This window comes from Eleutherodactylus coqui, chromosome 9 (assembly GCF_035609145.1).
Source record: "Eleutherodactylus coqui strain aEleCoq1 chromosome 9, aEleCoq1.hap1, whole genome shotgun sequence".
NCBI lineage: Eukaryota > Metazoa > Chordata > Amphibia > Anura > Eleutherodactylidae > Eleutherodactylus > Eleutherodactylus coqui.
Window position 1 is genome coordinate 91,449,955 of NC_089845.1, and position 23,184 is coordinate 91,473,138.

Genomic DNA, 23,184 nt, shown 5'->3' on the forward strand with positions numbered 1-23,184 from the left:
GATATAAAGAGTTTCCACAATAAACATTCATTACTTATTCACAGGCTAGGTACTAAACATCTGATTGCTGATGGCCTCCCCACTGGTAAATACCCACTGTGGGGCCACTCTTTAAGTGAACTTCGATCACAACAGAGTCAGTGGGGATCTGCATTTGGTTCAGTGGAACAGAGTGAAGTTCAGGTACTACAGCTGTAGGGCTGAGTTCACACTAGCAGTTTTTAGACAGATTCTGTTTTTCAAAAAAGCATTCTTTCAAGGATCCATGAAGCCAATCCTTCAAAAAAAAAAGAAGTATGCTTTACGCTCATTTCAATTTTTTTTGTTTTTCAGCATGTTGAATGATCCATTCTTTTCTATTGCTTGTCTTGTTTATTTGTCTCTCCCTTCTGTTATTTTTGCCTGTCTCCTGCTCTCTGGGCAAGTAGTACAGTGTAGTATACTAGTAATTTAACAGTTGCATCTTCAAGTCCCCTTGAGGGACAAAAAAAGTTAAACAAAGTTTTATAAAAATAGACCCAGAGGAGGGAAAAAGTATGTTTTTTCCTACAAAGCTTCCTTTTTATGGAAAAAAAACAAAAAAAACTTTAAAATATTGGGTATAACAACATTCAAAATGGGCTATACTATGAAAATATTATGTCCGTAATCCAACACACTGAAGGTCGTAAAAAAAGGAAAACACAATGCCAAACTGCTATTTTCCATTCATTTGTCTCCCCAAAAAATATAAGATCTCACACAGCTTCATTAGTTGAATAATAAAAATGTTCTGGCTCTTGGAATACGCCGATGCAAATACAATTATTGTTTTTTAAATTTTTTTTTCTTGTGGAAAATTATTACCACATATAAACTATATAAATTTGGTATCACTGTAATTGTATTGACGGGCAGAATAGGGGCAACATGTCATTTAGCCACTTTAGTGGCACGCCTGGAAAATCTCCGGGGCTTGCCGCACTGATCATGCAGTTAAACCCCAGAAGATTTCCATGGACAGTTCTAGTGCTGAAATGTGCAGAGCACTGAGCTGTCATCTGAAATCTTCCAGGGTTTTTATTTATAAGTATATAATTTTATATATATTCTTTCATTACAAAAAAATGTTGCAATGTGATTGTGCATTCTTTAATCAATACTTGCGAGATTAAATTGCATTGTTGACTCATTTAAAAAAAACCTACCCTGCGAGGCATGACTTGGCAATAATAAACCTGCCACTGAAGGGGTTAAACCATTTGGTTAACCATGTAAAAAAATGCTAAAAAGACAAAAATATGGTGGCATTTACATCACCCAACCCAAAATGAAGAAAATTTAAATAATACATTATATAAACCCCAAAGCGTAACATAGTATGTTAGGCTGAAAAAAGACATATGTCCATCTAGTTCAGCCTATTACCCCCGCATTGGAGAATATAACTCATCCTGCAAAAAAAAAAAAAGGCCTCATATGCTGTGTAGATGGAAAAAAGTTGTGGTTCAACAATGGAAAAGCAAGAAAAAAACTGCCAGGTTGTTAAACCCCTTTAAGGACCAGCCCTTTTTATTCTTTGTTTTTCTTTCTCCCAACTTCAAAAAATCATAACTTATTTATCCATCCACGAAGCTGTCTGAGGGCTTTTTTTTTTTTTGTTGGACAAGTTTTATTTTTCAGTGGCACTACTTAATGTACCATATATACTACACTGAAAGTTTTTGTTAAATTTCTAAGTAGAGTGGGTAGAAAGAAACACAATCCCGCCATCTTTGGGCGGCCCTGTTTTATGTTGTACATACTAAGTTAAAATGACATGCAAACTTTATTCTGCGGGTCAGTACGGTTACGATACTACAAAATGTATTTTTTTTTTGCTGTACTACTTTTTAACAAAAAAAAATATCTTTGTAAAAAAAAAAAAACATTTCTGCTGCCAGATTCTGTCAGCCATAAATTTTTTATTTTTCTGTCGACATAGTTGTGCGAGGGCCCATTTTTTGCAGGACTTCCTTTAGTTTCTATTGGTATCATTTTGGAGTAAATACTACTTTCTGTTGTTTTTTTTTTAATAGCGTTTTTTTACTCATTGATTTCAATGACAGCTGCACCTGCAATTGCAAGTGCCGACCACTACACAGAGATCGGAGCAGCGGCTTATGCTCTGATCTCTGTGTATAGTGGCGATGGCAGCATGAGCCCGCTCCCCGGCTGATCTACTATTGATGACCTACCTTGAGAATAGGTCATCAATCGTATTTGTGCCTGGAAAGTCTCTTTAAGATGCAAAATAGGCCAGTTGCTGAGGGGTTAACATTTTATTGTTGACTTGCAACAGAATACACCCTGTAAGTGCAGAAGTAGGCCAATTGAAGAAATAAGATCTAATTTTGGTTAATTAATCATAAGCCCTTTTCACCTAGATTGCTAACACACAGACAGCAGTTAGGCACTAAACGCTCTTCTGGAAATCATGGAGAGATGAAATACTACAGTATTATAACACACTCTGCATTGTGATCACACTGTATGGTGCGCTGTTTAATGCATTATATTGCTGCCAAAAATAGGTAGTAGTTCCGAAGCAAAGAAAAAGTATAAAGGATAGAAAGAAGTATATTGTGCCACTTTGTTTGAAAACAACAAAAAAAAATGCATCAGAATTGTACCGGGGAACATTTTATTTAAGAATGGAGATTCTTAAGATTATCATGCAAGCACTGCAATTTTGTTTGGTAGGATTTCTATTAGAGATGAGCGAGCGTACTCGGTTCGGGTGTTTTTGCACTCGAGCACTGCTTTTTCCGAGTAACTGACTACTCGGACAAAAAGATTTGGGGGGCGGCGTGGTGGAGCGGGGGGGGGGGGGGGGGGGTAGCAGTGGGGAACAGGGGGGAGCTCTCTCCCCACCCCCCACTCCCCTCTGCAACCCCCCGCTCACCCCCAGTGTCCCCCGAATCTTTTCGTCCGAGTAGTCAGTTACTCGGAAAAAGCGGTGCTCAAGTGCAAAAACACCCGAACCGAGTACGTTCGCTCATCTCTAATTTCTATATAATTTAAGAGCTCCTCATTATTTTATCACAGTATGCTCTCAGTATTGCGTTGTGTGTTTGGTCATAATGAGAAAGGGCAAGGAAAATATAACCTATGTATTATTAAAGGGGTTTTCAAGGACTGAAAAAGAATTCCCAGACTTAAAATTGTGTGAAGTAAAGAAAAAAATACATACTCACCTACTTCAGAGCTCTCCCTCCAGCACTCGAGGCTCGATACATGCCATTCGGAACCAAGAAGAAACTAGCAAGTGCGTGGTCTTGCGCAAAGTCACATGACCAGTTAGCCAATTACAGACTTCAGCGGCTATGAAAACATCACAGCTAAAGCCTGTGATTGGCTGAGTGGTCACGTGCACAATAAACAGCACATGACTGCAAGCCGCCTTCTTCTGGCGTCTTAGCAGCAGGCATTGGAGCTCCAGCGCTGGACAGGAAATCTCTGAAGTAGGAGACTATGCATTTGTTTCTTTATTTTACACCATGATTTTTGCTTAAGTGATGGAAAACTACTTTAATAGAGAAGTGGTTTTCAACAGAAACAAGTCTAAAAGTACATTTCTAAAGGGGTTTCTTCAAAAGTCTCACAATAACTTCCCATGTCTAGCATGTTCCTACTGCTGCACCTGTCATTGTATAATGGTGGTATGTTTCTTAATTATGTGGCATCTTGGCTTAAAGCGGCCCTTTGTTCCAAAAACAAAAATAGACACTCCTGATATTAAACACCTGCTGTGATTGACCAGTGCTTCCCATGTAACCAGCATTGACCAGTCACATCAGCACATAGTGACATAGTATGCACAGTGTGTATCAGGCAGTCATAGAAGTGGTTTGGCCATCTTTGTTTCTCCAGGACCAGAAGGTCGCTTTAAAGGGGTTGTCCCTTGATGCTGCAAGTTTGGTATTATAGACTAGTGGACGGGCTGGGACCCTCAGCCGTAATATGAGTGGGAAAATGCACCTGTAATATGTTTGCTGGCAAGTGGAAAGAAAATGCTGCAAGACATGCTGCAAGTAAAGAAAATTGCAGCATGTCCTATTCTTGGATGACAATAGTACATGTACATGTGTGGTGTGCGGCACATCGAACAGCTGTTAGATGTGAGTTGTACCCGAGAATCTCAGACAACACAACACAAGGGTATTGTGAGGGAACTGAGGAAACCAGCACCCTTTTGCCAGAGGGGCTGGTATTTATATGCAGCAGACCGGGGGTGATTGGCTGGCTGTAGAACTCCACAGCTCAAACACCCCACACTTGTGGAAGTGTGCATCCATAGAACTACAGGTTCCTGGAGCACAACCTAACAGGCTATAATTGCGTTGTCTGCAAACAAACAGATTTTGTGTTCTCATTCCCCTATAGTAATTCCAGACACATCTTTGACATTCCTTAACCTTTCTACTGAGGGCTCCATGACCTTCAAAATATTGAAGGTGATAAAGGACATCCTTGCCCAGTGCTGTTGGAGATATTAAATGTTTTACAGGTGTATCCTGAAGTTAGTACAGCAGCAGATGGGTAGGAGTATAGTGCCATTTAGTCATATGCTGCTCCAAAAATCCCAAATTTGAGCTGACATTCAATTAGGTATCCCCAATGGACTCGGTCAAATGCTTTATCTGCCTCAAAGGAAATTTGAGTTTTTCAATAAAGTTAATAATGTTTAGACATCTACAAATGCCGTCAACTGAATACCTGCCCTGATATAGGGTGGAAGTTTCCAGGTCTCTCTGGGATTTTCCCTAGTTAAGGCCTCATTCACATGGGCAATGCGTTTTTATGCCAGCTGTATCGCAGCTAAAAATTGCATCACTGAAGAATAGCCGCAGTAGAGTCCTGAGATTAATTAGAATTTTCTCATCTATTCACACGGACGTATCGTGTGAAAAATACACTAAAGTGGGAACTTGACTGGTCAGCAGAAATCCTTGGAATGACTTCTAATGCTTAAATAGAACCAGCTTTCTTCTTTTCCGAGCGCCGGATGCCAGTAAACTCCCTCTCTCCCAATGCTTCATATGGTCACAATTTTCGGAAGACGTTTTCTCGCATCTAAATAGCTGCGGAAAAGCGTTCATGTGGATGAGGCCTTAGGGAGAATAATTGTGGCATGTAACATCTCTTGGGCAATTCTACCTGTTGCTTCTATACTGTTAAAGAGAGAATGAATATGAGGGGATAAGGCAGACTGAAAAACTTTATAGTAATCCTATGTTAAACCATCAAGGCCAGGAGTTTTATGTGGTTTAAGTGACTTGATAGCACTATTGATTTCTGCTAGAGATATAGTACAGATAATATTTCTAATTGCTGCGCTGGCACCTTAGGGAGTGAAACAAAATTTTAAAAGTTGATGGAATGTTATCTCGGAGATTACAAAGTGAAGTATAATAATCAGCTGCGGTATTCACTATAGTTTGAGAGTTGAATATTTTTTAACCCTTTCCAATCTGATTTGTATCCTAGTTTTCCTAGTGGGTTTACTCTTTTTCTGCCGTTATACAATGGCGCTATATGCTGGCTAAAGCCAGTACTGCATGAGGTGACACGTTGGACAGGCTGTGACAGCAGAGAGGCTGGCAATATACAGTAAGAGAACCCCGACGGACGTCTTCCAATATCGGAGCTGTACAGCCTTAAATCATAATGTCTTCAGACGTCAGACAGTGGATTGGAAAGGGTTAACCCTTTCCAATCTAATTTGTATCCTGGTTTTTCTAGGGGGCTTACTCTTTTTCTGTCATTATACAACGGCGCTATATGCTGGCTAAAGCCAGTACTGCATGAGGTGACACATTGGATAGGCTCCGACAGCAGAGAGGCTGGCAATATACAGTAAGAGAACCCCAACAGACGTCTTCCAACATCGCAGCTGTACAGCCTTAAATCATAATGTCTTCAGAGGTCAGATAGTGGATTGGAAAGGGTTAATTTTGTGCGTTAAAAATATAAGATATTTTAGAGTTAGCAGCTCTAGATTTGAGATACAGTGTTAATAATGCGCTAGCTTTTATTTTGACTATAATACTTGGACTTAATTGTCCCCAGTGCTTGTTCACATGTATATAAATCTAGTTGATGTAACCGGTCTTGGAGATTACGTATCGTGTCTGATCTAGCTTGGCAGTGTTTTGCTTTGTTTAATGGACTCATGAATAAAATTATTTGAGAGATATGATCTTATCTCATTCTTCTCTCATCCATCTGCAGCTGCTAAGCTTATAAAGTGTCTCCTCATATAAGCTTTATGAGCACATCTTATTGTGGATGGCTGTATTTCAGGTGGGTAGTTATGAAAAAAATTAAGGAGTAATGGGGATACTTTGGTCAAGTATTTAGAGGAATGTACAAAGTAATCAGTTTCCAAAGAATTGTAGGGAGGTTATTATATGTTTCAGAAATAATTAGAGTGATTGGCGCATAATCCTACCTAAACTTTATGTGAGTGGAGGTCTTGTGCATGTGTTAAAAAAAAATGCACTCTATTTCAGTAAGGTTGTTGCAACCTTCATACATCAAGAAAATTTTCTTTTTGTGTCAATTGATATAAATCAATGGGTTTATCTATCAAGCTAGAAGCAGATGAGTCTAGAAATGTCCACATAACTCTGTTAAAATCTCCTGAAATCAGCACAGACCCATTCTTATAATGTTTGATTTTCTTGAAAAAAAGCACCAAAATTTATTTTTTTTGTTCGGGTCATAAATGACTCCAATAGTATAATTTATATTTCACTATAGTTTCAAGAGTAACAAACAGAGAAGTCCTGAATCATATAAGACCCGAAATATCACTGAAGGGCAAGATGGCCTGGTTCAGGCTTACGGATTTTGGCCATGTAATGCGAGCAAAGTAGCAAAAAAATCTATAATGCTTGGACAGATCAACGGCAAAAGACCTGGCCACCAAAGACACGATGCCTGATACTGTCAGAGCTTATACTGGCATGGGTATCACACAACTGAAAGAAGCAGTGCAAAACAAAAAAACATAGAGAGATCTCGCCTTTAGGGTCACCGAGGGTCATGAATGACTAAACGGCTAACAACATAATTTCACCACAATGACTACCCCTCATTTTTTGTTAATTGCTGGAGCAGCAAGAATATATGGGAAATGTTTGTATCTTCATTTCAAAATGTTCACTTGATTAAGGCGCGATTCCTGTATGCATTCAAGATTATATTATCTTCATTCAAGTTTTTAGCCTCCTTCCAAAGTAGAAGTCCTTAAAAAGCACTTTATATCCTTATACATTGAGTGAGATTATGTAGAAGGCCATTCCTAGAATTTATATAAATCCAGTGAAACACCTTTTGACCATCTAACAATATGTGGGTACAGAATCTTCTGTAGAAGCTTAGTCAATTGCAAGCACATTCAAAAAACTGATAGGAACATGATTTAACATCACATCACACGAACATATGTTTGAGCATGCAATGACCCTTTAGGGATGATGCAAAGGAGAGGGTTTTAGAAGTTAAGAACACCTAACCAAAATGTGTATGTATGCCACTGCTGGGCTACGATGCATGCAGTAAGTAAGGCATCCTGGTAATGATACTCAAAAGGAACCTCACAAATGCCGAACAAAAGTTAACCACAATAAATGACGTTGTAAGGGAAGAAATAGTTATGCATTCTCTTCAACCCAGACAAATGGGAGGTGGTGTATGGCCACTGATATAATTATATCTTTAAGGGGTTGATTTTGTCACTCATTCATCTTTCAGTCTTGTAGCTTGCTTTCTTCTAGGCGAATTTCAAACAGTAGTAAGGGCCCAGTCCTGGAGAAGCTGTCAGCCTGGCAGGAGAGTCAAAAACTAGTTTCTTCTCTTCTTGTGTTACCACTAATTCACAGGATAACCCTATTTGTAGAGGATATTGCTGGCACAAAGATTTTCAACGTCTCACCAGAGTGGCCCGCAGATAGATGGAAATGTTTTTTAAATTAGTCTGAAGGGTTTTGTACATTCCTAACCTCCAGCAACAGTTTATCTTTAAAATGGAAGAAATGTAAACAGGCAGTAACATCTTTTGGAGTTGATGCTGGAAGAGATATTTAGGGTTTGGTATTCAGTGCACTCTGTCTATTAACAGATCAATTTGAGGTATATCTGGAAGGACCGCAACAAAGAAATATGTATGAAATTCTTAAAGCTGCCCTGCTTTAGGTATGCTGTGGATGCGCACGTTGTTATGGTAAGACCGATTTTCCAAATCTGCCACTTTCAATTTCAGTGCTCCTACCTCCTTCTCTAGGGCATTATTTATATCCACTAACTTATTGTAAGCTGTTGAGAATTCAGCCATTTTACATTCAATGTGAGTAGTATGGTCCTCCAGTGCTGAAAACTCTGCTTTTAAAAATAGCATTATTGACTTTTTGGAGAATATGAAAAATCTGCAGCAGAGATAACACACTGGTGACCCCCTAACACAAATTTAGAGACCATAAAACTTTCTCATCCCTTATCAGCAGACTAATTGCATATTTACTCCTCTACCCGTCTTGTACTGCTATTATTTTAAGTGCAAATTAATCACTTCATGTCTGTGCTTTTTCATCCTGTTCTGGAATTGATTTAAGTGGAAAATAATCACACCAGGTTTGTGCCTGTTCATATGTATGTATAAATGCACGTTTCTTCAGATCTACTCCATAAGCCTGAGAAAGAACCCTGCGTAGGTTCAAAAGCTCACTATAACATCATGTATTTTTATTAGCCATTAAAAGGTATCATATCTACAAGATTACTTGGTTTCTGTTACTGAGAACAATTACATTTTGACTTTACGGAGTGATGCTCTCAAGTCCAGCTACAAAGTTGTAAAAAATTTCACAGACACTGGTTTGAGTGAGGAGGACAGAGAGTGATCATACTGAAGCACGTTCTGCTGAATAATGTGTTGCTGATCAGATACAACATGTGCAGTCACCATTTCCGAGACAGCTGCAGCAGTTTTATGTCCAGCAGGTATGGGTCCTCCTTTCTGCACTGTGAGCTCCAGCAAAGGTGCAGGATGGTGAGAGGATGAATTACCAGAGCTTCCCTGAGAAGGATCAGGTAATTAAGCAGGTGAGAACACTTGTGAAGCTGCAACACTAATGCCCTCTGAGTCAGTGAGCATCTTGCTGACTTCATTTTGTGACCTTGTGGAAGGAAAAACTATGTTTTTTTGCTTTCCCTATGATGCAGGAGCACTAGAAGAGATATGTGATCTGATTCTGTCACCAGGGACCCACAAGGATGCTGTGGAAAGCTGATATTCAGCACAGGGCAATGGAGCAAGTGAATGAGCAGCTTACTCCATGGGCTGCAAGCCACAACCCCCATATTTGTTATTTTAGACAGTTTGTGCTATTACTAAAATGTTATCCAGTAACCGCACAAACCTTTTAAGCCATATACTAGCCTGGCCATATAGGTGAGCCATACGTAAATAAGAAAGGGTATCATTTCTCCTTAGAGCACCTATAAGGTGTGAGGAGACTTTTATAAGGCCATCCATGTTCCTCTGGGAAATATGGAAATGAGAAGATGGAACAATATCTCTGCAGCACCACCCATTAAAAGGTAGCATCCCTGCAAGTCAATGTTAGACTTTTTAAACAAGCCTTGTAACAATGACTGGGAATTGTGAGCCAAAGCTAGAATAACCATGCACAGACAGCTGTTCCAGGGTGAATGTCCCTCATCAGTATGTCAGAGGTTTATGGCTTGGCTAGTAAAAGGCCTATAGACATGGGTCAGGCAAGGTATTGTTTCTCCTTAGGGAGAGCACCTATAAGGTGTGAGGAGACTTATAAGGCAATCCATGCTCTTCTGGGAAATATGCAAATGGAAAGATGGAACAATACCTCTGCAGTGCCACCAATAGGTGGCACTGCAGAGGTATTGTTCCATCTTTCCAGTTGCATAAGTAAAGAAATAATGCCACAAACTACCACCCTATGGCTTTGGTCCAGTCAGCATGCTATGATTCACAAATTCAATTTTTTATACAGTTCTATGAGCCAAACAGAAGAGTGACTACATATGAGAACAGAAGTATATGTCTTTATTTATAGTACCCTAAAAGGAGTATCCCAAGCTCTAAAACAACAAACAGGCCATAAATATGGATAACATATTTTATATCCACCCTTTAAATCCTCTGCTGGTCCATGTTTACATTGCTGAAGTTCTGATGCCCAATGACTGCTCCAGCCAATCACATGCAGCATCAGTCCCGTGCCATACATGCTGAAATTACTAGTGCATCCAGTGATTAGCTGGAGTGGTTACGTGCCAGTGCAGTACGTCCCAACTTAATCTAAGCACAAACTGCTGGGGGCTTTAAAAAGGTGAGAATTGTCCTTGTTAATTATATTATCTCTTAAGAAGCTGCAAATTCATTTTTTTAGAGCAGAATACCTTTTTAAGCACCTTTCAAGGAACATATATGACAATAAAACAATTAGAAATTGCAGAGCCTAGACTAGCACTATCAACTATCTGATAGATGAGACCAACGCACCTGCATGCAGTAAAGTTTTTTGTTACCTTGTACTTGTCAAAACCAGTGAGCTGTTCTGCGGAGATATACTGGTGAGTAAACATGATGCTTGGATCCAGAGCTAAAATCAGCTAGTTTCTTCCATACAATCTCCCAACCGTTCTCCCCCAGGCAGCAGGATGCAGGTCCTGTAGTCAGGCAGCCGGCTCAGAAAGAACTGCTAGCATAATGTGTGTTTCAGTCTAGGTCTTGCTATCTTATCTGTGAAGAACACTGTTCTTGATGTCACTAACCAGGAGGCTGGTATTTAAGAAGTAAAGGTATCACCTTACTTGCATAGGTGACAAGTTGTAAGGTTAGAAAAAACTGAAAGGAATGATACAAACATAACCAAGAAATCTGAATCTGATTATTAAAAGTCTAAGGTTACAATATAACATAAAGAGTTATAATTACTGGGGATTGCTTTATTGTAGGTGGAGATAGTCTTTATCATACACTGAATGGTCATTTAATTACAATCACCCATCTAGTAATGTGTTGGACCTCCTTCGGCCTTCAGAACCACCGCAATTCGTTGTGGCATACACTCCACTCGGTGTTTAACCCCTTAACGCTATAGGATGTAAGTTTACGTTCTGGCTGTGGGTATTTAATGCAACAGGACGTAAAACGTATGTTATATGGACAGCGTGGGACCAGAAGCTGAGCCCGCGCCATCCCACAGCGGGAGATGACTTTTATCGATAGCTGGCCGTCTGCTGCAACAGTCGGGATACGTAAGGACAGCGATCCCCACTGTTAACCACCTACATGCCACGATCTATGTAGATCGCGACATGTAAAGGGCTCATAGAGGGAGCATGCTCCCTTTGTGACGTTATCAGATCTCCGCGACGTAATCACAAAGTGCCAATGGGCTGCCATGGCAATGGGGCGCCAGATGCTAGTGGCGGGACTTGCCATTGCTTGTATTTGATATTGTAAATGATAAGACATTGCAATACAGAAGTCCTACAATGCATTGTCATAGCGATCGTAGCTGTTATGGTTCAATTTCCCTACAGGGACATAAAAATGTAGAAAAAAATAACAAACTAAAACTTTTTGGGTGCATTTTCACCTAATTCTATTTAAAAAGATGTACAATGCAAAGAATCCCACACATTTGGTATCATCGTAATGATCTGTACTATAAATTGAACACACTTTATCTTGTCCGGCAAAAAACGTTACCCCCCACCTTGTAAAACACGGAGGCAAAATACTTTTTTTGTTCATGTTGCCTCCTAAGAAAATGCAATAAAGTGATCAAAAAAGCCATGTGTACCCCAAAATGGTACAACTAAAAACTACAACTTGTCACATAAATATCAAGCCCTCACAGAGCTCTGTCTATGGGAAAATAGAAATGTTATGGGACTTTAAATGTAGTAATGTTAAAATAATAACTTCCAAAAAAAGGGTTTTTATTGTGCAAAAGTAAAAAAATCTAAAAAAATAAAATGTTTGGTATTGTAATCGTACCGACAAAAAAAGAAATGTAGCATGTCATTTATGCTGCATAATGAACACTGTAAAAAAAAACCCCCAAAAAAACCCAATATGCTTTCTCTTCCCGCTCTCAAAAATAAATAAAAGTTTTACAATACATTATATGTAACTAAAAATGGTACCAATAAAAGCTACAGTTCATCACGCAAAAAACAAGCCTTCAAATAGTCATGTCGACAGAAAAATTAAAAAGTTATGGTTTTTGGAGAGTGGAGATGAAAATCCCTCCAAAAATGTTGCATCCTCATGGCTGAAATAGGCCATGTCCTTAATGGGTTAAATCATTCTACTGGAATATTAGCTCAAGTGGACACAAAAGCACCTTGCAATTGCTGCAAATTAGTGAGGTACTGACAGGAAGGGTTCATCTATTCATGGTGCTTGCACCACATTCTGACCTTCCCCTCAGCCTGGTGCAACAGAAACGTGGTTTAGGGTGCATTCACGTGAACGTATATCGGCTCGGTTTTCACGCTGAGCAGATATACGTCGTCCTCATCTGCAGGGGGGGAGGATGGAAGAGCCAGGAGCAGTGCTCTGAGCTCCCGTCCCCTCTCTGCCTCCTCTCCGCCCCTCTGCACTATTTGCAATGAGAGGAGGCGGGACAGGGGCAGGGCTAAGTTTTGAGAATTAGCCCCGCCCCCATTTCACCTCTCCCCATTGCAAATAGTGCAGAGGGGCGGAGAGGGGGTAGAGAGGGGGCAAGAGCTCAGAGCACTGCTCCTGGCTCTTCCATCCTCCCCCCCTGCAGATGAGGATGACGTATATCGGCTGGGCGTGAAAACCGAGCCGATATACGTTTGTGTGAATGCAGCCTTAGTCTGACCAGGTGATGTTTTTCACTTTTCCGTGACACAGTTTTTGCAGTCTTTTGCCCACTGGAGTCGCGTCTCTCTGTTTCTCTTAGCCGCAATGGAAGTCTTACTGGTTGTCTGGTGTTATAACCCATCCGTGGTAAGGAATGACGAGATGTGCATTCAGACACGTTACCTGTTGCTGTTCTCCAGGCATCATTGCTCAGGTGCTGGAAGCCAAAATGCCACAACAGCCCATGGCTGCAGCGGTCTGGTGGTTTTCTTTCCAAGATAAAAACTGGGAGGATTGCGGGGCTGCAGGGCTGGATCGTCAGGGCTTAGAAGGGTAAGTAGCGCTACCTTTATTGTTTTCACACATTTGGATCTGTGCTTAAAAAATGGTATAGCAACAGGACAACCCCTTTAACAGAACTATGATTGGTTGCTTTGGTAAACAATGGTGGAAAAAGAGGAAAATATTAAAATAGTTTAACGATTTAGAAAATGGAACTTTTTTTTCAGCATAAGGGTGGATTCAGACGACCGTATATAGGCTTGGTTTTCACGCCGAGCCGATATACGGTGTCCTCATCTGCGGGGGGGGGGGGGAGGATGGAAGAGCCAGGAGCAGGAACTGAGCTCCCGCCCCCTCTCTGCCTCCTCTCCGCCCCTCTGCACTATTTGCAATGAAAGGAGGCGGGGTGGGGCGTGGGCTAAGTTCCAAGAATTAGCCCCGCCCCGCCTCTCCTCATTGCAAATAGTGCAGAGGGGTGGAGAGGAGGCAGAGAGGGGGCAGGAGCTCAGTTCCTGCTCCTGGCTCTTCTATCCTCCCCCCCTGCAGATGAGGATGACGTATATCGGCTCAGCGTGAAAACCCAACCGATATACGTTCGTCTGAATGCACCCTAATGGTGCTTTAAGAATCGTTGTTTTAAAGCTTGTTTAACTGGTGGACTTCAGCCCCTGGAATTCAGAATTGTTGAAGTCCTGTTATCTCTGAATGCACAGCTGGCACGGAACACTGCTGTCACCAATTCATTGCCATAAATGTAAGCGCCTTTTTGCTACAGTACCTGCAAGCATATGGCTGGCCTCGTTGTAATAGTTGACCGGATCTGAGTATAATGTGCTTACAAAGGGCAACATATTTGGTGACAAATAGGTTTTAACAAAGGAAGGTTCAGATTAGGGTGAGGATGCAGGAATGTGTGAGTACAAATATGTTACTTTCAAAATATAGGAGATATTTAGCGTATTTAAAGAGGCGCTATCATGCCGTAAAGTCACTAGGCTGGCTGCATAGCTCAGTGTGTTGCTTGCACACGCATCTCTCATAGAGATGATTGGGAGACATCCATGCAGAAGGGGTCAAGCTGTTAGCATGTGCTGCTGGGGGACACCGCAGGAAAGGGGAACCGAATAAGTATGACATGCAGCTCTCTGGACTCCGTCACCAAAACAATAAGCACCACAACTTAGTTTACAGTGTTTATAGTTGCTGACAAACTCCCTTTAGGGCTCTTGTCCACGGGCGAATCACGCTGTCTGAGGCTTTCCATAGTGTTGCTATAGAAAGCAGAGGGCGTCCACGAGCGGAGAATCATAGCAATTCTCCGCTAGCGGGATCTTAATCGCGGTATGTCATGATTTGCCGCGATTCGCCTATCTCTCAGATAGGCTCAGCGCGGAAAGCTGCCGTGGGGTATCACTACGCCCGTGGACAAGCAGCCTTAAAGGGGTTATTGCCAAAATAAACTTTTATCGCCTTTTCATAAGATATGTGATAAAAGTCTGATTGGTAGGGGTCTTACCACTGAGACCCCCACAGATGCTGAGAATGTGTCCCCTCCTCATCACTGTGGACTTACTGCACCCCCTGCAGTGAGGAGATTGCAAGTAGCGGTGATAGGGCATGCTTGGTGACCCTCCATTCATTTTCAATGGAACTGCCAGAGACAGCCAAGTACAGTACTTGACTACTTTCCTGCAGCACCATTGAAATGAATGGAGCGGTGGCAGTGCATGTTCAGCCAATGCTGCATTCAGTGTAACATCACTGCAGGAGGGTGCAGTGGGTCTATAGTGAAAGAGTAAGGGGCAAGGGGCAAGGGGACATGGGAACCCCCCCATCCCATTTTCACGGTCACCCCCTCCCCCACCCCCGTAAGCATGGTCAGCATGGTAATAAAATGGTTTTCTGGCACAGCTCCTTTAAGATGCTTATACAGCCTTCTTTTTTTTGTCCTCCTCAGGAAATATTTTCTGGTCCGAGTAACCGTGAGATGCTGCAGCATAAAAGGACTTTAACCTCTTAATGGCACATGACATTCATGACACGGAAGCGCGGGGCTTGTATGGAGCAGGACAGGGATCCAATCTTGCTCCATACATGGTGGGCATAGGCTGTCTTTGACAGCTGACACATACCCACAGCAGCCCCGCAGAAAACAAGTCCTCGGTCAACTATGTGGATGATAAAATAAATGAATTGTGATTTTTTTTTAAAATTTATTTATTTTTTTTAATGTGGGAAGGAAAAGAAAAATTTGAAGAAGGTAAAAAGGGGCAGTCCTTGAAGGGTTAATAACAGAACGCCAGAAATGCTGAAAAATTCTCAAATAGTTGAGAAACAGAATCTTAGCATGCTACATTTTCATCACCCGCAGTGATCAGTAGATGCTATTTTCCCCCATTCATCATGACTCTACTGACGTTCTTTATAAACCACCTGACCGCTACAACCTGCAGCGCTGAGTGACGTCGCGCTCCACGCAGCCGCAGAGCGAGTTACATTCCCACACGCCTATTGGCGCGTCTCCCGGCAGCAGGCGACCAATCAGAAGTGGCTATTGGATATGGGCGCCAGGGATCAAGAGCGTCCGCGTCCTCAGTGACCCGGGACTACGGGAGGCAGGAAGGGTCAGATTGATGTTATACCGCTCTTGTGGTCGCGATGCCACGGGGGAAGGTAACGCTTAGCGGATACTTCCGCAGTCGTGTCCTCGGGCGGCGCCGGTCACTCCGTCTCTATCCCGGCTCACTCACTAGTCACCCGCTTGTTGTCTTGTAAGCTGCGCGCACGTGCTAGCAGGCTGGCTGCTCTGAGTTTAGTAGTAGGTAAAGGGTTAATATCTGTGCATTGGAGGTGGGTGCGTTATGTAACACACGGAAAAAGGGGGTCTTCAGGGTGAATTCTGTGGGTGACCCTCCTCGGCATGGATGTAAAGGGTATTTACAAAGGGGAGAACCCCTTTGTCCAGCTGTAAGGCTTATCCTCCGGATCAGTAGTAATAGTTTGTCGCGGTCCGCCAACAGGGACGCCGTACCCATCAGCTGCGCTTCAGGTTGGGACTCTGCAGGAAAGCGCTGGACGAGGATTCTCATTGGCTCGCGTTTAAACGGAACTAATATTGGTCAGCTTCGCTCGTTTAATTGTGCCATAACCCAAATAATGAGATTAATGAATTTTTTTTCAATATTTTTTTTATCCTGCATGGCAAACGCTGTAAAAGAAAAAGTTAAAAATGCCCAAATGCATTTTTTTTGTTTGTTCCACCTTCCAAAAAACTCGATAAAAAGTAGTTGAAAAGTTTTTTGTTTTTTTTATAGGTGATCCAAAACCCAAAATTGCATCGAGAAAAATTACAAATTCTGCTAAAAAAAAGATACTCTCTTGCAGCTTTGTGGATCGAAAAAAGTGTTCTGTATCTGTGATGTGGGGGGTCTGGAACGCAGACCGAAATGCGAATGTTGCCTGTATCCAAATTAAGAGGAAATATTATATAGAGTACTCATAGTTGAGAACCATAATGACCCACTATACACAGACTTAGTAAATCAGAATGAATTCTGTTTATTGTTGTACATTGCTAGTTTATATGCAAGTTGTAAAGAAGGCGTTTCCAATACCTAGTTTCATTCTACTTTTGCTGACCAAACCCTCATTCCAACAGATTACAATAGGGCTGTAAATCAAAAGCCTTTTAAACAAAAGGTATCAACAAAGCTGTTTGAACTATACATAAAACAATTACATGTGATAATAAAGGTTGTCTCCTGGCTGTCTGAGTACCTACTTAATCAGAAGATCCATCAACAATTTGCACATCAAAAGAGGGCACATTGTTTCTAGTTTTCACATAGACAAAACTGGTTCGGCCACCTACTCGGGAGTCAGCACAGAGTTGGTATTCAGTAAGATAACTGAATAACATCTAATTAATCATACATTTAGTATTTTAAAATCAATATTCAAATAAACGCTTGAATATACCTTTTTACATATGATTCTATATCCAAATTCTACTAGCAACTTCCGGAATGTTTTACATATAATACATAACATTATATAACCAAATAACTAATGTCACATTTATTACACTGTTTCCTTATCTTTCTTATGTTAGGTTATTGATTAATATTGATTGACCCCTATCATTCCCTCATTTGGACATCAGAGCCACCATTATCTCCTGGTTCTGTCACCCATAGGTGCCGGGTTCCCACGTAGGAATGGTGCACTCTATGTCCATCAAGATATTTAAACAAATGACATAATATCAGATATTGCAAGTCAATCAAGTTTACAATACAGTAATCTTAGATTTATCAACATCAATATCATCATAGTCATATTAGACACTTAAAGGGGTGTATTTTTGGGTATGTCTCGAAGAGTCTCTACAGGAGTGGGGACAGATAATAGACAAGTCCGCAAAATGTCCTCTCCACTCCTGAGGTTGGGCATACATGTGTGGGAAATATTTGCCCATCCAGTCCATCGCTTCTCCATGTGGATCGTTCGTAGTGGTGTTTCCCAATAAGAAGATAGTCCAATAAGACAAATGCAAAAGTCAAAATCAAAATGTCCATTACCTCCCCCACCCAAACAACGCCGGGATCCCACCCATCACTTTTCCTCTGGCTCGGGAACTTTCTTGCAGTGGGAGGCATGTATCCACTTTTACAGAAGTAGGCATTGACAACAGAACTTGGTATGGTCGTCAAACCTTGGGTCCAAGGCCTTTACTACGTGTCTTTTTGCGACCACCCAATCTCCAGGTGGCAAGAAATGAGTCCCCTCTAGGTTGTCAGGGTCTGGAATTGGGGAAAACACTAGATCGGGTGTTATTTTCAGTTTACGACATAGTTCTTGTACATATTCAATAACCTTATCACACCTCCGCTGTAGGGCCTGTGGATGGTACAGGTCTAATCTTGGCATAGAGCCAAACACTTCTTTTAACTTAAGCATATCATTTCAGTTCTTTCAACTTTGTCTAAACTCTGCGGGTGGTATGGAGTGTAAAACGCTTGTTCCACCCCCAAGGCTGACATCACCTTTCGCATCACTTAACCTGTAAATTGTGTACCTCTGTCACTCTCAATTGTCTCTAGTACCCCAAATCTACATACAAGTTCTGACACAAGTTTAGCCACTGTACATTGTGCGGTGGCTTTGAACAGGTCCACGCACACAAGGACGTACTCATACCTGCCTGATTTGGGAAGCTGGATGTAATCGATTTGTAATCTCTGAATAGGATACAGTGGTCACTTCACATGCCTTCACATATGCCTTCGCCAACCTGTCCAACCCTGGAGCATACTATACCTTGTCCACAACGGAAACCATGGCATTCCGAGAGGCATGCACTTTCCCGTGAGCTAGGACGGCAAGGTGGGTGTAGGCAGCCGCTGGTACATCATCTACGTCCCGTAGGACGCCAAATCCCAAATCAACAAGAGTGGTGGGACCAAGATCCAACTTACAGCACAAGGGGTCTTGCGTCCTGTCCTAGGAGAGCTGCAGCCTTGGCTGCCCTATCCCCTTGTTCTCTGGTGACTGCCCCTGCGTGTGTGCTTTAACCTTTATTATGGCCACCTGTCCTGGCAACATGATAGCTTAATGGGCTTGCCTTGTGCCGTGAGAAAGCTCCTGGACCGCCAAATGGGTCCATAATCGTGTGCAGTACCAAAGACGAGCCTGGAATCAGTGTAGATATTAGTAGTGGTATATTTTTCAATCGTACAGGCCTCAGTTCCTGCGCTGACATGTATGGCGGCAGTGGCTTTTGTACAAGCATCTCATTCAGTGTGACTACTTCAAAACCTGTTACAAACCTTCCTTTGTCATTCAGGTATCTAGATCCATCCACAAACATTTCAAGGTGGGGGTTTAGGAGGGGTTTGTCAGTGACATGTGCGAACCCAGCTGTAATCATGCTGGTGTTCTGCGTCAAAAGGCCTCCTCTTCATCAGTCAGAGAATTTGCAAAAAGCTGGTCCTCTGTACTTACTCCCCCATTTGAATCAGTGTCACCTAATGGCAATAAGGTGGCCGGATTCAAAGTGGTGCAACGTTGAAATGAGACATTGGATGAAGAGTGTACTGCAAGTTCCATTTTTGATCTGTCTAGCACGGGACAGATGTCTATGGCTTACCTGAGTCAGGATACCATGTATGTCATGTGGGGTGTAGATCACCATGGTGTGATCTAGGACAACGTCAGAACTTTTGTCCATTAGTGCCTGAACTGCTAGAACCGCTCGGACGCAGGATGGAGACCCTCTAGCCACCGCGTCAAGATGGGCACTGTAGTATGCTACAGGTCGCTTTTTGTGTCAGTACAGCGGTGGCGTGTCCCTCCATCTCAGTGACGTACATTTGGAAAGGGTTGTCATAGTCTGGCAGCCCCAGTGCACCCGGTTACCTGTACTTTCAGCTGATAGAAGGCTGACTCGGCCTGCGGGGTCAGGGCAAATGGCCGTGAACCCAAACAGTCGTACAGAGGCTGCATGGTCATGGAGGCAGAGCGTCCATTGCCAATAGTATGAAACCAGTCCCAAGAAGGTACGCAACTGGGCATGGGAGGTGGGAAGTTACATGTCACTTACCACCTTCGTGCGTTCCGGCGTCAGGTGCTTAGTACCTGGACCTAGGCAGTGGCCCAGGAACACTATGTGAGACTTGCAGAACTGAAGTTTCTCTTTGCTGGCTTTTCAGCCATTCTACTCTGATGGAGGAAACACAAAAGGCTTAGTGATGCATTGAGGTAACTGTCAGCAGTACATAAAAGTAAATTAAAAACAAATCATCAACATATTACAAGAGGGCGGTGCCCTCGCGAATTGGCCAGGCGTCTAATACCAGTTTCATGAATCTGGTGAACTGGTATTGGGCTATACTGTGCCCCTTGTGGCAGCACTATCCAACAGTACTGCTTTCCTCTGAAATTAAATACAAACAAATACAGACAGTCTGTCGAGGTCCGTCTGACTGGTAGCCCAAAGGCTCAAAGGAACGACACTAAGAACTTGTTTCTCTGCGTGCGTAAAAGTGAAGACAGGGAGAGGTGTCGCTAGGTCTGCTGCCATCCGACCGAAGGTCGGGTGACTTTCAGACCTGGGGTGTATACGAGCCTCACCGGACGAGTGAAGTTCGATACAAGATCCCAAGGATCCCATCATTTCGGTTCCCAATATGCTTTCAGGACTTTCCAGCACAAGGAAGCGCATGAGGCATCGTGACCCTTTAAACATTACCTCTAGTGGTTCAGTTTCTGCCAGCTGAATTGGCACTCCTGAAACCCCTTGCACCAATTACTGCTAGATAATCAAGCTGGTATTCTATTAAAATAGATCAGAACCTTGTAGCAAAAAAAAAAATTAAAAATTAAAAATTTAGAAATTGCTGACCTGCAATACCTGGATCACCTATGTCAGATGTCCAGTTCCTTGTGCTAAGCAATGACTCAGGAATTGGAGTTTGTCTTGGAGGTGGCTTACTATTTGTCAGGACCTGCGGAAAGCTGAGTTTCTGCAGTAGCTATCAAGACAAATACATGAGCCGGATCTACCAAGAGAGCAGTTAGTTTACAAACCTCCTCTGAACTGTCACTTGAGGTCTCTCAACCCGTACCGATCCATCCGGTGAAAATTTGATGGATGCAGATAAGGCTTGTAAGATATTAGTACAAATAACAGACATGAATTACAACAAGGCAGAATAATCCACAAACATGTATTCATATTGAAATATGATATTATTTAAGCAAATTCATTATTAATCTGATCCTGCCTGCAATGTCTCATCAAATTTAAGAAGAAAAAAATTTCCTAACTGCCCAAGCTCCTCACCCCCTCCTTTGTAGACAAAAGAAGGATGAAACATTACCTACTTTTACATTATCTAGCTCCACTCCTTCGATGCTGGTCGTTTGCATGTCTCTCCTACAGAACATTCTCTCAGAGACAGTGCAGTACTAACAGCATTTAGCAGTGATATAGACGTCCAACCTATCACAGAACTGATATTTACACAAAAAGCAAAAATATATATATATATATATCTTAAAATCCCTATGTTCTCTATTTTTAAGACGGTATAATTCACATAATTCATTACAAGTTTCTTATTTCATCAGCGTCTTTCTTTCTTTCTATGACACTGAATTTTATCTCTATGAAACAATAGCTAAGATATTAATAAGCAACTAAAACATTCAGACTTCAAACAGCATTAATTATTAGTAATTACTAGACGTATACTTCTCTCCTAGGCTGGTCTGTGTTGAGGGTGGAGGAAGACCTCTTCCTATTGTTCTTCCCTCCCATCTCCTTACATCACCTAGCTCCACCCCCTGTGATCTGGCTCAGCGTTTGGTCTTTCTTGCATCATTTAGTTTCTAGCCACCGGACAGTATACACCATATAACACAAGTATCTCATGTGAAGTAGAAACTGGGATTGTATTTACTGTACATAGAACTTCCCATATTGAACAAAGTATATATATATATATATTTAATATAATACAACATAGGGGCTTTTTCTTGTGCAGCCAAATATAACCAATTCTTAATTCAGATTTCTTTGCAAAGACAAGTAGGTCTTCTAAAGCCCAGTACTCCCCACCCTTTGAAATTTATCTTATCTTCTATAGAACACAGAAACTTGTCCAGACAGATAGCAAAGCTGTATAACTGGTTCCACTGCCTGTGACTATCTTCCTGGGCTGTCTATTTAAGATTAACCCAGAATGTAATACACTTGCCCCCACCTTACAAAAACTGCAAATTCACACTCAGTAAGGGGGGTTTTATTCATTCCTATACGGACTGATAATATGTGAAGTAGAAATTGGGATTGTATTTACTGTACACCAGACTTCCAATAATGAGCGAATTATGTATAGATAAGAAAAACTCTTAGTACCGCGGTTTTTACACGATTCGCTCAGAATAGGCTACCCAATGACAAACACAATACAACTTATGCCCATTTCTACCCACATACTAATATTCACCACTCCAGATAGCAACTATTATTACCGTGCATTGTTCTTTTGAACCCCCACAGATGTGAGTGGGGTATAACTTTCTTACACTTAGAAATTAGACATTACAAGAACACTAAGACGTACAACAAAGATTAGTTTACATAACAACAAGACTTACAAGACAAACAATAGTGGTTATTTGTCACATAATTGTCCACAGATTTTGCATGAACTTACTTTATGTCCCAGAGGGACACAAACTATAAGAGGATTCCCTTTCTCTGATAACCCCTTACTGCCGTATCTATACTTGCCTTAATCCATCTGTCTAACATATTTTTATACAACCTTTTGACTATATCTGAATCTTTTCCCCAAACGTGCTGGTCTAAGACTCCCAAAATTCTAAACACCTTACTACATTCTTCTTCCCACAGCTAACGTGCCTTCTTTGTCTTTTACTATTTCTCTAGCTGATTTCCATATAGGCATACTACTTGCCCTGTACGTTTCCCATATTGTCTGTTCCTTTATCTAAACCGGCGTCTCTGATATCTTTCATATGCTTTTTCCCGTACTGTTACCAGAACTCATAGTTAAAGGTTCCCGTTTTTCTAAGTCCTATCTTTCTATATTTTATACACTTGTCTGCAATCGTCTCCCCCTTCCCTTTCTCACACAGCTTATGGCACACAGAACCTTATTTGTCACACAGGTTTCTATTTGTCACACAGGTTTCTATAGGTCACACAGGCTTCTATAGGTCACACAGGCTTCTATAGGTCACACAGGCTTCTATAGGTCACACAGGCTTCTATAGGTCACACAGGCTTCTATTTCACACAGTACACTAAGGACCCCTGGTCCTGGAATAATTTTACGGACTCCTTAAGGGGGGGGGTTTAGGGGAGACCAGACCTCTCTTCTAAGGGAACTTCTGGTGATATTATAACAGACTCAGTAAAAGCAAATTATGGCTAACACGACACAGACTATCAACGTACAGATTTC

General features: G+C 41.7%; 2 protein-coding genes across 2 annotated transcripts in view; one reads left to right on the top strand and one right to left on the bottom strand.

Moving 5' to 3' along the window:
- The window catches only part of LOC136578664 (ethanolaminephosphotransferase 1-like), a 34,469-nt gene extending 21,358 nt beyond the window's left edge, over nucleotides 1–13,111 (bottom strand). The window contains exons 1-3 of the mRNA XM_066578860.1: nucleotides 13,091–13,111; nucleotides 10,840–10,912; nucleotides 2,262–2,328 (exon numbers count right to left, since the gene is read on the bottom strand). Coding sequence (XP_066434957.1) covers nucleotides 2,262–2,328; nucleotides 10,840–10,912; nucleotides 13,091–13,111 — 161 coding nt within the window. The remainder of the gene's footprint in view (nucleotides 1–2,261; nucleotides 2,329–10,839; nucleotides 10,913–13,090) is intronic.
- Nucleotides 13,112–15,729: 2,618 nt separating this feature from the next.
- Nucleotides 15,730–23,184, top strand: part of SPIDR (scaffold protein involved in DNA repair) — a 331,433-nt gene continuing 323,978 nt past the window's right edge. The window contains exon 1 of the mRNA XM_066578067.1: nucleotides 15,730–15,862. Within this exon, the coding sequence (XP_066434164.1) occupies nucleotides 15,848–15,862 (15 nt within the window). The 5' untranslated portion in view covers nucleotides 15,730–15,847. The remainder of the gene's footprint in view (nucleotides 15,863–23,184) is intronic.